The sequence below is a fragment of the Aspergillus heteromorphus genome (genome assembly GCF_003184545.1).
Source record: "Aspergillus heteromorphus CBS 117.55 chromosome Unknown BO70scaffold_20, whole genome shotgun sequence".
Lineage (NCBI taxonomy): Eukaryota > Fungi > Ascomycota > Eurotiomycetes > Eurotiales > Aspergillaceae > Aspergillus > Aspergillus heteromorphus.
In genome coordinates this window covers 387,300-401,590 of record NW_020290425.1, presented here as the reverse complement: position 1 = coordinate 401,590, position 14,291 = coordinate 387,300, and the positions used below count along the sequence as shown (strand labels likewise).

General features: G+C 56.4%; 5 protein-coding genes across 5 annotated transcripts; 2 read left to right on the top strand and 3 right to left on the bottom strand.

Annotated features, from left to right (window-relative positions):
• Positions 1-65: 65 nt before the first annotated feature.
• BO70DRAFT_340188 (MFS transporter) lies at positions 66-2,489 on the bottom strand. The gene is made up of 4 exons (XM_025541277.1): positions 1,751-2,489; positions 1,304-1,680; positions 973-1,249; positions 66-926 (listed from the first exon to the last, which is right to left on the bottom strand). The coding sequence occupies exons 1-4, from the start codon at positions 2,059-2,061 to the stop codon at positions 209-211; spliced, it is 1,683 nt and encodes a 560-aa protein (XP_025397645.1). The 5' UTR covers positions 2,062-2,489; the 3' UTR covers positions 66-208.
• A 1,904-nt stretch (positions 2,490-4,393) lies between these two features.
• BO70DRAFT_372553 (putative 3-beta hydroxysteroid dehydrogenase/isomerase family protein) lies at positions 4,394-5,969 on the top strand (the record flags this gene model as incomplete). Its single annotated transcript, XM_025544857.1, has 2 exons — positions 4,394-4,619; positions 4,714-5,969. 2 exons carry the CDS (start codon positions 4,394-4,396, stop codon positions 5,967-5,969), a joined length of 1,482 nt encoding a protein of 493 aa, XP_025397644.1.
• Positions 5,970-6,143: 174 nt separating this feature from the next.
• On the bottom strand, positions 6,144-8,975 carry BO70DRAFT_318495 (GMC family oxidoreductase; the record flags this gene model as incomplete). The annotated part of the gene is made up of 10 exons (XM_025540416.1): positions 6,144-6,404; positions 6,544-6,728; positions 6,810-6,935; positions 7,046-7,331; positions 7,400-7,460; positions 7,546-8,161; positions 8,217-8,260; positions 8,314-8,567; positions 8,618-8,771; positions 8,833-8,975. 10 exons carry the CDS (start codon positions 8,973-8,975, stop codon positions 6,273-6,275), a joined length of 2,001 nt encoding a protein of 666 aa, XP_025397643.1. The 3' UTR covers positions 6,144-6,272.
• Positions 8,976-10,152: 1,177 nt separating this feature from the next.
• BO70DRAFT_398146 (pre-mRNA-splicing factor SPF27 family protein) lies at positions 10,153-10,856 on the bottom strand (the record flags this gene model as incomplete). Its single annotated transcript, XM_025546762.1, has 2 exons — positions 10,153-10,763; positions 10,820-10,856. 2 exons carry the CDS (start codon positions 10,854-10,856, stop codon positions 10,153-10,155), a joined length of 648 nt encoding a protein of 215 aa, XP_025397642.1.
• An 890-nt stretch (positions 10,857-11,746) lies between these two features.
• On the top strand, positions 11,747-14,168 carry BO70DRAFT_340175 (neutral/alkaline ceramidase; the record flags this gene model as incomplete). The annotated part of the gene is made up of 2 exons (XM_025541276.1): positions 11,747-11,946; positions 11,999-14,168. The coding sequence occupies 2 exons, from the start codon at positions 11,747-11,749 to the stop codon at positions 14,082-14,084; spliced, it is 2,286 nt and encodes a 761-aa protein (XP_025397641.1). The 3' UTR covers positions 14,085-14,168.
• Positions 14,169-14,291: the final 123 nt, after the last annotated feature.

Genomic DNA, 14,291 nt, shown 5'->3' with positions numbered 1-14,291 from the left:
TCCATGAGAAAGAAAAGGTTTATCTATCTATCTATCTATCAATCAACCAAAATCCAACCGTGCAGGGGGTTTCTAACCGACTTTTATATACCTATGCTATGACTCAAGATATGTACCACACACATATACACTATACGTTTTGAATATATACCCAACAACAACAACAACAACAACAATTCATCCATCCATCCATCCAGCCGTCAGTCACTCACACAGCCTTCTCCCCCAACACCTCCACGTCTTCCACCCGTCCCCGGGTCTGCGTCCTCTTCCCATCCAACCTCTTCTTATCCTCCTGCATCCGCCGAATAAGCACACTCCTCTCCCTGATCCGATAGCCATATTTATAGAACACGAACGGAATCGGAATAATCGCCACCTCCAGCAACCCCAGCAGCGTCCCGGACCAATTCGGCCCTATGCCCGCATACATGTACGTGCCGACGAGAGGCAACACGCCACCGAGGATGCTCCGCACCACGGAATTGCCGGCCAGCGCGGACGCGGCGTACACGCCGTAGCTGTGGGCGAGGTAGTTGGTCGCGTAGATGAAGACGCCCGTGTTGCCGGCGCCGAAGCACACGCCTGCCAGGATGGGCACGATCCAGGGGATCGAGGCGGGCGAGCAGGTCCATGCGAACCAGAGCTCGCCCGCCGGGATGAGGAACGCGCAGATGCATACGAATGCGACCATCGCTTCTGGCGGGGGTTTGCCGGTTGCGGGGTCGGGGGTGTGAAGGTTGATGAATCGCCGGATGAGTGGCTCGCTGGAGATGGTGATCACGCACCCGGTGCCGATGCCCAGGAAGGCCAGGCCGGAGATCCCCAGTGACCAGCCACGGATGTCGCGGAAGACGATCGGGTAGGCTGTGAAGCAGAGGTAGAGGATGCCGTAGACGAGGCCGATGTAGACGTTCCAGAATATGCTGGGCGGGGTTAGAAGTGATGGGGATGGGGATGGGCAAGGCTCACCAGATCGGCTCAGTGACGGCCATGACGAAGGGCCGGCCGAGATTGGTTTTGAGCAGCTCGTTCAAACTGGCTCGCTGATCGTAGCGACACCACCAGCGTGGATCGCCCGTTTCTTTGCGCATTCGGGCGGCCTTGTTCTGCAGAATGATGGGCCCGTATGTCTCCTTCAGGACGCACGAGAGGATCAAGGCGATGCCCGAAAGGATCAGGGCGATCCAGTCCATCCAGCGCCAGCCGAGATACTGCGTCACGAAGCCTCCGATGATGGGACCGATGACTGCGAAGACTTAGCTAAAACGGCATACCTGTGCCGGGGACTGTTGATGCCTACCTGGCCCGTTTATAGGGCCCAGACTCCAGAACGACATGGCTAGTGCGCGCTGGTCGTCCAGGACGATATCCGCCACCATTCCGGGGGCGGTGGAGATCATGACGCTTCCAAACAGGGCGGCGATGAATCGGACGACAACCAATGTGGTCAGACTCTTGCTGAGCGCGCAGGGAATGATCAGCACGGTGAAGATGAGCAGACAGAGCACGGAAACCGGCTTTCGCCCGTACAGCTCGCTCAACGGCGCCATGAACATGGATCCAATGGCGAGGCCGATCAGGTACATGGTCAGTCCGAGGGTGACGACGGTCGACGAGGCCCCGAATTCAGCGGCGATCTGCGATTCTCCCGAGGTGTATGAGGTGGAATACAGCACGCTGGACGGGGTCAGTAACGCTGCGCTGCCTCGCGGCGCCTGATCGCGACGGGGAGATGAGAGATACTGACATGAGCAGTGTGTTGTAGGAGAGGATGGCGATCCCCATGGACTTGTAGGCGATCGACCAGTTCTTCGGGTTTTCCTTGTCGAGCTCATCGTCCCAGTCGACTTCAAAGTTCGGGTCCGACCCCTCCGTCGTGCCTATCGACGTGACTCTCCTGGTCAAGGAGGGCACGGAGTGACGAGAGGCTCGCGTCGTGATGTGGGCTAGAGCAGCCGCCTGGTCGATGGTGTCTTCCGATGAGCCGGAATCGGCGTAGGATTGGGCGTACGCCGCGAGGGATTCCTCCTTAGGATTGGGATGCTGACGGGAGTCCATGGCTTCTGTGGCTGGAATAAGAGAGGAGTAGTGAACTGGGAGCCGGTCTGTTCAGCTGGTGTATATCCAGCGGGTTTGATCGAGTTCAAGCTTCGCCTTCTATACGGATGCAGCAACGGAGGCGGAACATGGGAGTCATAAGGCCAAGAACGAAACAAAATCTTCAATTCTGCGGTTGTAGCCTTGCGTCGCCGGCGGGACAAGGCTATGGGACAGCACTAATCGTAGTCGAGACCGACTTTGACGGACGAACGATCGCTGGGACGGGGGAGGGGTGGGTTCCTTGGGATATATCTAAGTATCTAGGATTCCAGATGGGATGCGGCAACAGGAACCGCAGCCCAAGCGTCCGGTGGGGAGGGGAAAAAAACGGGTCGAGGGGCAACGCGCCGACGAGTGACCATGGGTCGCCCGATATAAGAATTCGGGGCCATGGAATGTTCTACTTCTGAGAGGGGCCGTTAATAATGGGAGGCAGATTGGTGAGTAACAGAGCAAGTCCCCCTCGGGGGTGGGGACCGGATGAGGGCTGTCGGGATGCGCGCCCTGATAAGCCTGCCAATTAGTTAGTGCCCTGCAACGGGAATGGTATAATATAGTTAGTAACTAAGCACTATAGGCTATCTAACTAACTAACTAACTACTACGGGGCCTTGCCGCGCATTGCCAAGACGAGAATGCAATTGTCCATGATTGCTAGTGCTGGGATGCAGTCGACACGTCCACCGCTGATGTGCGAACCCTGCATCGCCGGGCATCGAACTGTCGGACAGTCGAACGGAGGAATCGCCGAGTCCTGTTGCCGGTCCAGCATTGCCCCTGGGGGGATCTGGATAGCCCTAATCTGAGATTGACGGGGGTTCCATGGGTGGTGGTCCGCACACAGAACAGCCCTACCGGTACCATGAGTGCCCGGGAAGTGGATGCCAATGGGAGCTTCCATTGACGACCAGACATGAAATTGGGGAACGCACTCAGGAACGGTGTGCAGTATGCAGTATTTTCAGGGATGGGCACTCCCAAAATGCCGCTGCGGCTTCCCAGTCCGCGCCTCAGCTGGTGCAGGAGGATCTGCATGGGGCGTTCCAAGGACCGCCAGTTCGGTTGCATGAGCCTTGAGGTCTACCCCGGGGGGGGTCGCTTCTTACTCCAGAGTCTGATTCAAGGGAGGGGAACCAGCACACGAAGAATATCGGCCGGTGAGGATGGAAGATAAGATTGAGGACGCAAACAGGGTTATCAGCCATCTATCAGTCATCTATCATCTAGAGAGATAGCTAGAGAAATAGCTATCAAACTATCAATCATCAGGAATGGCTCGGTTCCGAGTGCCGCTCGTGCCGGTTTGCCGATCGAACGTTGGACTCATTATTGACCTGGCGCTCAGGCCACTACCTAGATATATTCTTAGTACTTCGTGGGCAAGGAAGGGTTTTTGTCGCAAGGAAGCCATGGGTCCCGCCGTCAATATGCTGCAATGCCGCAATGCTGCAATGCCCGCATCGCCCCTTGCGGCGGACAGCATGCGATGCTTGCCTGGGTGCCTGGACGGCAAGCCAGGCAGACCATGCGGAAGGACTCCCGCGGGCGGTGAGGACACAAAAGGCATTAAGGCATTAAGGCATTAAGGCATTAAGGCATTAAGGCATTAAGGCATTATGGCATTATGGCATTATTAGGCAGCCAGCGGCTGTCTCCATCTTAGCTCTGCTTTGTACGGAGTGTACGGAGTCTTATAACTATGTCCGGCTCTATCGGGTCGAGTCACCAGGAACCACCACCATGCTGCGAGTCCGCGGTAGCATCAAAGGTTGTGGACGAGTGGCCAAGTCTTTCTTTTTTTTTCTGATATCGATGACTGGGTTTCTCATATAACCCCCATTCGATCTGCTGCCAGCACGTGAGGAGGCACGTCATGCACCCGGGCTGATAGTGGGATGCATGCCTCAATCTATGCGGGATCAACATCCAGCAGGTCCGCACTACTAAGTATACTTACTGTACTGTATGGATGAGTCGTATTCGGATTTCGAATACCCCCAATACGGAGGACCACTCATCTCCATCGTTCAACGGTGGACCAGGCTCTCGGACCGTCAGACAAGACATGTGGATAAACGGCCGTGCCTGTTTCTCTAACCGAACCGTCTAAATTTGGATCCCGTTCGCTTAGGGGGGCCGCCTGAGTCCATGGCTCCATCCTGGATGCTATGGGTGCCTTGCACACGCGACGCAGTGTCACCCACTTCATTCTCACCGTCAGTCTTTCAATCTCTTCATCAATCAGCAAACTGCGCTGCTCAATGGGACCTGTCCAACGTGCCGCCCCCCAATGATTCCGACAATCCTCGCCATCTCCGGATTGGCCATCCTTTACCTCTACCATGTCAATCGTGGCATGTCTGAAGTCCCCGAGGAAGCGCGCCGGTTGAGCCCTCGTCGTTGGACGGTGGATGAAATCAAGGCGGCCTTCGAGGACTCCATCCAAAACCCCGTCGACGTGCAGAAAAGCCTCCCGCCCAGGCAGAACCGGCGGTATATTGTGGTTGGCGGGTCAGGTACGTTGCAGTGAAGCAGCAATCCAAGCCGTTGCTTGCTTGCTTGCTTGCTTGCTTCCCATCCATCCCAACCACCAAGCTAACAAACATCCAGGCCTTGTGGGCAACTGGGTCGTGACCCATCTACTTCTTCGCGGCGAAACCCCCTCCGCAGTCCGCATCCTAGACCTGCAACCCCCGCGCCGCGAGCTCCTCGACCAGGGGGTGACTTTCGTCCAAACCAACATCACCGACGAGGACGCCGTGCTGAACGCCTTCTCCCAGCCATGGGCCCAAGAGACCGCCTCTCTCCCCCTGACCGTGATCCACAACGCCGCCGTGATCCGGCCCTCGGAGCGCCACCCAGCCTTCCTCTCCCTCTGCCGCAACGTCAACGTCACCGGGACCGTCCACGTCCTTAACGCGGCGAAGCAATCCGGCGCCAGCTGCTTCATCTCGACGTCCTCCGGGTCCGTCTGTCTGCGCAGCCCCTCCTTCTGGCTCTTCCCCTGGACCCGCACCCCCAAACATATGGTCCAAGTCATCAACGACTCGACCTCCCTCCCAACCAAACACGAGGACTTCTTCGGCAACTACCCCGTCACCAAAGCCGAGGCCGAGCGCATCGTCCGCGCCGCCGACGATCCCTCCTCCAACTTCCGCACCGGCTGCATCCGCCCCGCCAACGGCATCTACGGCATCGGCGACGACGCCAGTGCCACCATCACCGGCACCTACCTCCGCGCCGGCGGAAACCCCAGCTGGCTCTACCCGATCATCCAGAACTTCGTCAACGCCGAAAACGTCTCCCTCGCCCATCTGCTCTACGAGCAACGTCTCCTCGAACACGCCGCCAACCCGACCTCGCGCCCCAACTGCGGCGGCCAGGCTTTCGTCGTCACCGACCCCAACCCCGCCATCTCATTCGCGGACTTCTATCTCCTCCTCTGCACGTTGTCCAAAACCCCCGTCGCGTTCCCCCCCGTTCCTGCTATCCCCTTCTTGCTTCTTTCCTACCTGGTTGAATGGTACGCTCTGCTCCAGCGCATCTACCTCCCCTGGCTACTTCCGCCGGTGTCGGGCGATCTCGCGCAGATGCAGCCCGCGCTCTTTGCCATCTCGACGGTTCATGTGGTTGTCGATGATGGTAGGGCGAGACGCGCGCCGGAGGAGGGGGGTTTGGGCTATAACCCGCCGATTTCGACGTTGTATGGCCTGTGTAAGGAGCTGGGGGATTGGAATCGCAGGCATGCGGATAGGAAGTCCGCCGCTGCTGTGATTGCCGAGAAGAAGCTCGTGGGGTTGTCGGTGGAGACTAAGTGCGGCGTGGATGTGGATGTGGATGTGGTAGTGCCGCCGAGGAAGGTTTAGGTGGTTGTATTATACATACAGCTACTCATTCACCGTCCGTAAATAGCATGTATGTAATCATACCTCAGTAAAGTCTAGTAACTGAGAGTACATAGTACTGTACTACCTTAGGTAGTAGCTAGATAGCTTGTAATCATTCAATTCATGTATCATACTAATACCACTACCTACTACCTACTACCTAAGCTATTTGCACCAATATACCCACCCACCACACATACCGACATGTCAATCTCCCCCCTATCTACCTTCCCTACCTCCCTTATCTTATGTGATGTTATGTTGTATCATACCGTGTCATATTCACAGCCTGGAAAGCCACGTCACCTCCCCAGGCGCATGATACTCGGGAACCTTCATATCCAGCGCCTTGCCCGAATACCCCAGATCCTCGGCCGTCAGGACAGCACATTTCTCGCCGATGAGGAGCGCGGTCTATTCCCATCCCACACATCAACACGTTAGCATGTGATATATACCAACGAGATACATTTCTGGGAAAGAGACGGGAAGGGTAGAAGAGTAGAAGAAAAAGAAAGAGAGAGAGAGAGAGAGAGAAAGGGGAGGAACATACACTATAAGTATTACACCCCACATTATCCGGACAAATCGACAGATCCGCAACTTTCAGCCCCTCGACGCCGTGGACGTTAAGACGCTCGTCGACCACGCCGCCCAGCGGTGCGATGGAGTTGCCGTTTCGGGGCGCCATGCTGCATGTTCCGAGGGAGTGCCAGGTTGTTTCGACGTGGCGTTGGACTGGATGAGTGTTAGTGGTGTTTGTAGTAGGGGTGGTTTGAGGGAGAAAGAGAGTAAAGGAGGAGGAGGATATCTACTCACCCCATTTCTCGATATGTTCGATATCGGCCTTACTGTACTTCAGCGACTCGCGGATTTCCTGCTGGTTGGAGTTGAGGGCAGTAGAGGCTGGAGAGGCACCGGGTTGGAGGGGGGAGGACCAGGAGCCTGTTTTCATTAGTGGATGTTTGCTATTTTTTTTTTTTTTTTTTTTTTTTTTTTTTTTTTTTTTTTTTTTTTTTGAGTTGATAAAGAAGAGAGCTGAAAAGAAGACATACCGTGTTGAATCCCAGCGGAGAGATGGTTTGGACCGGCGTAGGCTTTGGTGGTGGGCAGGTCGAGATCGAAGGCGCGGACGGGCGAGTCGTACGTAAAGTGCGGGTGCATTCCCGTCACCTCGCCCGCGTACGCATTCATGCGCCGCGCCGTCTCCCGCGACTTGATGTACCCCCACACCATGGGCGCCATGTCGCGCTTGTCGTTCATGAAGCCCGCGTCGAAGTCGGGCGTTTCGTACGGGTCCGCGGACTGGATGTGCGTGGAGCCGCGGGAGAAGGGGTATTCCTGGTGGTGATGGTGAGTAGAGGACATAGGGGGATGGCAGGGGCAGAAGGAAGGGGCAGGGGCCTTACGAGGAAGTGGAACATGGTGAAGAACTTGCCCGGGGGCATCAGCATGTGGTCGCCGAACCAGCTGGGGGTCGGTTAGCATGGGAGCGGCAGTGAGACAGGAAGGGAGGGAGAAAGGAAGGAAGGAAGAGAAGGAATGATATGCTTACCCGGCAATGACGGAGTAGTGCATCACCGGCTTGTCAGGCTTGTTCTTGAAGTAACTCTCCCAGCCCTGGTAGAAGTCATTGGTGGGCCAGGTCTTCATCTCCTCGAGTTCCTCAGACGTCGGCCGGATCTTCACCCCGGCATCGATGCCATTCGTCGCCAGAGGGCCGGTGCCCTTGATGTTCCACTCGTCGAAGACCTTCTTCTGCACTTCAGGGTCGCCGCGGACGAAGTCATCGAACGAGTCGACGTCGGGTTTGGCGCGGTAGACCGAGAAGGTCAGGTAGTGGTCCTGGAAGTTCCGGCCCACGCCGGGCAGGTTCACCAAAGGCTGCACACCAGCCCGACGGAGCTTCTCGGGGTCGCCAACGCCCGATCGTTGCAGGATCAGGGGCGAGCTGAGAGTGCCGCCGCTGACGATGATCTGCTTGCGAGCCCGGAAGATCCGGCGTGGGGGATCACGGCCATCCAAGGGCTTGGTTGGCACCGTTGCGACCCCGACGGCCCGGCCGTTCTCGATGATCACTTTGTCGATCTTGGTGTTGCACTTGAGATGAAGGTTGGAGTACTTGGCCCGCGTGCTGTGGACGTACGCATGGGCAGAGTCACTTCGGCGGCCTAGGATGTGGTCAGTGGAGTTTCAGATGACTTTGCAGATGGAGATGTGACAGACCGGTGTCACGGTTGATCCATTTCAACCAGTGCTCGGCGCCGTGGCTGCAGATGTGTCAGTGGCAAATGATACCATAAGCATTGTGATAATAGCTCACCCCGTCTTCAGGTCCTGCAGGTCGTCGGTGATGGGAATGTCCTGCGACTCCGCAGCACGAAGGAAGTCCTGCATGATGGGATACGTGTGGTTCCCAAACGAGACCTTGATGGGCCCTTCGAAGCCATGGACATCCCGGTTGTTGCAGGCTCGCTGGTACGTCTCATGCTTCTTCATCAGAGGGAGCAGCTCGTCAGTCGTCCAGCCCTTGGCCTGGAAGTCATCGTAATCAGAAGCAGAGGCTCGGGTGTACATCTATTGCTACGATTAGTTCATGCGAGCTATGTTACGGTAAGGATACTGACCATGAAGTTGATTGAGCTACCTCCTCCAAGGATATGGGCGCAGGGCACGACAGCTCGACGTCCATCCAGCCATTCTGAGGGGCGGGAATAGTAGAACGAAGCAGTCTTCGAATCGAGCTTCATGTTCCGGGGATAGATGCCCGGACGGTAGACCCTGGGACAGGTTAGGTGTGGATCTCTTGGACAGTACGCAGTAAGGATCAACAACGACCTACCATGGGTTGTTCAGGTTGTCCTCACCAGCCTCAATCAACAGAACCTGGAGGTTACGATCCAGATTGGCAAGACGACCGGCGATGACACAGCCGGTGCTGCCACCACCGCAGACAATGATGTCGACTTCATCTGGGATGGTCATGTTGGGAGATTCAGTCCACCGTGAATAGTATAGTATGGATATAAAGAACAATGCAATGCCAAAATAACAGGAATTCTTGTCAGTGCTGCAGCCGTGAGGACCACTTTATAGATCCCAACCCCGCAGGGCTGGAGTCCCTGGGCGTCTCCTCTCAACAGCTCAAGGCCAATCCGATGGGCGAGAAATCGCATCCCCGCCCCGTCCAGCACACGCCTTCGCATACACGTCTGGGCCAAGGGGAGTGCTGGACCGGGCATTGGTCCATTGGGACATACAGATACGAAGAAGCACGGGGGGGGGGGGGGGGGGTGAGGATCTGGTACACGGAATCCGTCTTATCCTTGGGTGCTGGCGCACAAAAGTACAAAGCTTCGCCCGAAACCCCCGCACGGCAAGAGGGGGTGGTGCATACCGTATGCAGAATGTTGTATAGATAGAGGGATATCAGAGGTTGATTAATCTAAGTACATGAAGGATGTGCAGGGGTGCATTGTTGCCTGCCGCGGTGGACCATCAACGGACTCGAGACGGGCGCCCACAGCAAATCCAACACAGTCCGTCGGGGAGTTCGCTCGGAAGCTCAATTTCCGACAAAGAATCGAAGGCAAGCTGTCTCACCCTGGGTGCTGCGGCGTACGTAGTCATCTGGGAGCATGCAGGCCGGAAAGATCGCCAATGTGGAGTCTCCGCGTAGCAGTGGACGGAGAGACTGCTGTCTAGCGCAGACAGACATCCCCCGTCAATAATTGCTTCTTTATGCGGAGTCGATTCATCGCCGACGGAGCTGTGGCTGGAAGGATGATGTTCCGGGCATCTGGAGCTTTGAGGTGGTGCGGGGACGTCGAGACCTGAGCTTTCCCCGCTTGCCGGGCGTCGCCACCGTCCAGTCCGCACGCCAATGAACACCCCGGGGATCTGGAATTCGACCTCCCGCTACTCTACCGCGGGACGTATGCAGCTTCCTCCCCGTCGCATCCGATCGCGAGTCGTGTCCAATGGCTGTCGCAGAGGGCGCTTTCGCGGCCCCAGAACAGGGCAAATCCCCCCACCTGTCAGACCATCCTCTACCAGGACTTCCCAGTGGCCCTCATCTCACCGGACCGAGTCCGAACCTCTTCGTATCCCAGTAGCCAGAACAGTGTCCATTTCAAGCAATCTGGTGGTTGGGGAAGAGCCATTACTGCGCGTGCTGCTGCGCTAGATGACGCCGCTGCTCCAGAATTTGCATCCGCAGGCCCTCCGCAGCCAATTCGACGTCGAGGATTGCACCGACTCCCCGTCTCCAGGTCTCTTCCAGCCCCGCAATCTCTCCTTTGTTCGCTTCCTGGGCAAGCTTCCTCTCCTTGTTGACCGACTCTGCTGCCTCCTTCGTTTCAGCCAGTTCCTTCTCCAGCCCCCGTAGGATTTCCTCCAGCTGGGAGTTGCCAATGAGCCACGCATTCTTGCCGTTCTCCTCCAGCAGCGCCAAGTTTTCGTGCCTCATGGACAGGTGAGAGCTGGCCGTGTAGGCCTTTTGGAGCACGCGCCGCCACTCGTCCACGTCAGGGGTTCCGTCCGCGGCTCTGGCAGGTGGCTCGGGGGCCTCATAGCGGGCCAGGTCGATGCCGCTGGTCCAGGGCAGCCCAGCGGCCTTGCGGTCGATCTCTTGCTGGATGAGTGGAGAGAACCGCGGCTCAACCGAGGCAGGGATCAAAGGATGGATTGTAGTCTGATAGTCGGAAGAAAGCTCCGCGATGATCAGCTTCTCCGCAGCTGCGCGTGCCTGGCTGGAAGGCTCCGGCTCGATGTCTGGAGGGATTTCACGCGTTAGCAGGGGATGGACCACGAACGGTCAGGCCACTTACAGGGGAGGGAATCATGGGACTCGTTGATAAGAGGCATCTTGACAGGAGCGCAGAAAGGGCGTCTGAAGGCGATGGGACAATTGATAGATGAAACCTATAACAGCGGAGAGTGCCAGCAGCATCTCCTGCTATCAAAGTCGCGCCGCAGCTTTTGCTCCCCAGCACGCCAGGGCGGTGAGTCTATATAGCTGACTAAGCAGGATTCTGCCTCCCGTGACCCGGAAGACGGCGCCTTCCCCTTTCGAGCCGGGCGAGTATGGAGTCGGCGAGTGCATCGCGTCGTGCTCTTCGTCTGCACTTCATCTGCACTTCATCTGCACTTCCCCCGAACTGTCTTCCTCCGGTTCTTTAGGCAGTGCGGGCCTCATGGTCTAGCACCCACGGCGACCCAGCCTGGGCGATTTGACAAGGAATTGGCCTGCGCGATCGACTCTTTTCCCTGTGATCACTTGTACCAGCTTACCAGGCTATTACTGGCCAGTTCCCCGCCCTATGGAATGCCCTGTCCAAGGTCCAACCCCAGCACAACAACAATGATGACTCAACGACCCCCCGGGCATCTTCGCCGGGACAGCTGCACTCGGAGCTTCGCTGTCTTCTCTCCACGCGAAACGGACATGCTTCGTCGAGCCCAGTGGTGGGCGACGACCGAAACAAGCCAGGCGCCTTCTGCTACCTACAGCTTGCCTTCCTTCCATTGACCTTCACGCCAGTGGCGTCTCTTCCAGCATCCGTTGGCTGAGGTTGCAGAGGACCCTGCAGTGTCATCACCTGCACCGCTCCTCCAAATTAGCCGGTCATGCCTTGTGATAGCTCTCGCCTCGGTTGGTTGCTGCTTGCAGGAATAAGAATCTCGCCTCTCCGTGGCCAAATCTAAAGCTCTCTGGTGCTTTACTTCTTCTGAACTTTATCATACACCTCGCGAGCATGGCTACTATTAGGCTCGGGGCGGTGCTTATCGGCAGCTTAGCGACGGTACTGGTGTTGCTGCAACTGTTCTCGTTGATCAGGACCCAGGACCAGCCGTTCATCGTCGGAGTACGGCCCCAGTGGGAGCACAGCACGGCCGCGTCCGCGGCGGATGATGGCATTTTTATGCTAGGGGCGGGGAAGGCGGATATAACGGGGTATTTTCTCTGACTCCCGAGGCCACCCCGATGTTGCTAATGCCTCTGCCAGACCCGTTGTGGAGGTAGGGCTTAATGGCTATGCTAGCTTAGATCAAGTTGGAACTGGTCTTCGGCAGAGAATTTATTCTCGTGCTTTTATCGTTGCCAATGCTAAGAGCCCAAACGACACCTTTATATACATCGTTTTGGATGCACTGTCGGGGGACACCGCTGTGCGACATGGCGTCCTCCAGGGTCTTGCCGGCCTTGGCAGTGACTATGCACAGTATACCGAACGCAACTTGGCCCTGACAGGGACGCACTCCCATTCAGGGCCAGGCGCGTGGATGAACTATCTCCTTCCCCAGATTCCTACCAAGGGATTCGATAAAGAAAGCTACCAGGCGCTTGTCGATGGTGTTATTCTATCCATCAAACGAGCCCACGAGAGTCTGGCGCCGGGACGTCTGAGTTTTGGCTCCATAGATCTAGAAGATGCCAATGTCAACAGAAGTCCTTACGCTTACGACGCCAACCCCGCCGAAGAGAAGACGCGGTACTCGGCCAACGTGGATAAGGCGTTGACGCTTCTGAGGTTCGACCGGCAATCTGACAACAAGACCACTGCCGTGCTGACCTTCTTCCCGGTCCACGGCACATCATTGTATAACAACAATACCTTGATTACCGGAGACAACAAGGGGGTCGCTGCGTGGCTTTTTGAGAGGAGTGTCAGAAATGACAAAAGGTTTGCGGATGGGTTTGTCGCAGGCTTCTCGCAGTCCAGTGTTGGCGATACCAGCCCGAATGTTCTGGGAGCTTGGTGTGAAGATGGCTCTGGGCAGCAATGCCGATACTCAGACAGCACGTGTGGCGGCAAAACACAAGACTGTCGCGGCCGTGGGCCCTATTTTCGCGAGAACGACAACGGGGCAAAAAGCGGGTTCGAGATTGGACGGCGGCAGTATGCAGCTGCCAAAGACCTGTATGGTCGGCTGGATTCCAACCCCATCCATATTCTTTCCGGCTCCGACGTCCGTTCTTTTCACGTTTACCAAGATCTCTCCAACTACACGTTTCCCTCGCCGTTCAACGGTAGCATCTTGAAGACATGTTCTGCAGCACTGGGGTTCTCATTCGCCGCTGGCACCACCGACGGACCAGGCATGTTTGACTTCACTCAAAATGGCACTGGATCAGCCGAGTCCAACCCTTTATGGTACGTTGCTCGCGCATTCGTCCACCCGCCATCAAAAGCGCAGCAGGCATGTCAAGCGCCGAAGGAGATCCTCCTTGACGTCGGACCAATCAGAATGCCGTACGCCTGGGCACCAAATATTGTGGACATTCAGGTCCTGCGAGTGGGTCAGCTATTCCTCGTTATCTCTACCAGCGAGGCCACAACGATGTCCGGGCGGCGCTGGAAAGAAGCCATCGCGGCATCAGCAAAGAGCGCTCTTTCGGTTGCAGAGCCCCTCGTAGTCTTGGGCGCCCCGTCTAATAGCTATGCCCATTACGTGGCTACGGAGGAGGAATATGGGGTGCAGCGGTACGAAGGTGCTTCGACTCTGTACGGACCTAACACCCTTGCGGCGTACATCAACCTGACCCTCACGTATTTGCCGTATCTCGGAGACTCGCCTCCAGCAGCCAGTTTGCCGTCGTTGTCTTCCGGCCCGTCACCCCCCATTAACACTGACAATTCCCTGAGCTTTATCCCACTGGTTGTGTATGATGGGTCACCTATTGGAAAGGCATTTGGCGATGTTGTAACATCCGCTGGGGGTGCCACTTTTGGACCTGGTGATGTCGTCAATGTCACTTTTGTGGGCGCTAATCCCCGTAACAATCTGCGACTCGAATCAACCTTTGCGGCCGTCGAGAAGTACAATTCAGCCACAGACGCATGGGACGTTGTGCGCACTGACAGTGATTGGAATCTTCTTTACAACTGGAAAAGGACCAGCACGGCTTTGGGCTATAGTGAGGTCACCTTCCAGTGGCAGATAGAGGATGAGTATTACAACACGGGAAACCCCGACAGGGTTCAGTCTGGGAAATATCGATTCCACTACTATGGCGATTGGAAAAGTTTATCGGGAAAGATAACGGCCTTTGAGGGAACCAGTGAGCCCTTTACAGTCGCGGTCAGCTGAACATTCCTCGTTGATGATTGTCTATCATGATCCGATGGCAAGGCGGACAAGGCTTAGGGCTTAAGACACATATTGGTGCACCGCACCACCACTATCATCTCAATTGAATTTTTTGGATTTGTGATTTTTGAGTAGCCCTGCAAGTGAAAGTCTGCACGTGAGGCAGAGCTGCCTATATTTGGCTGGTTGGCCAGGGACGATTCTCCA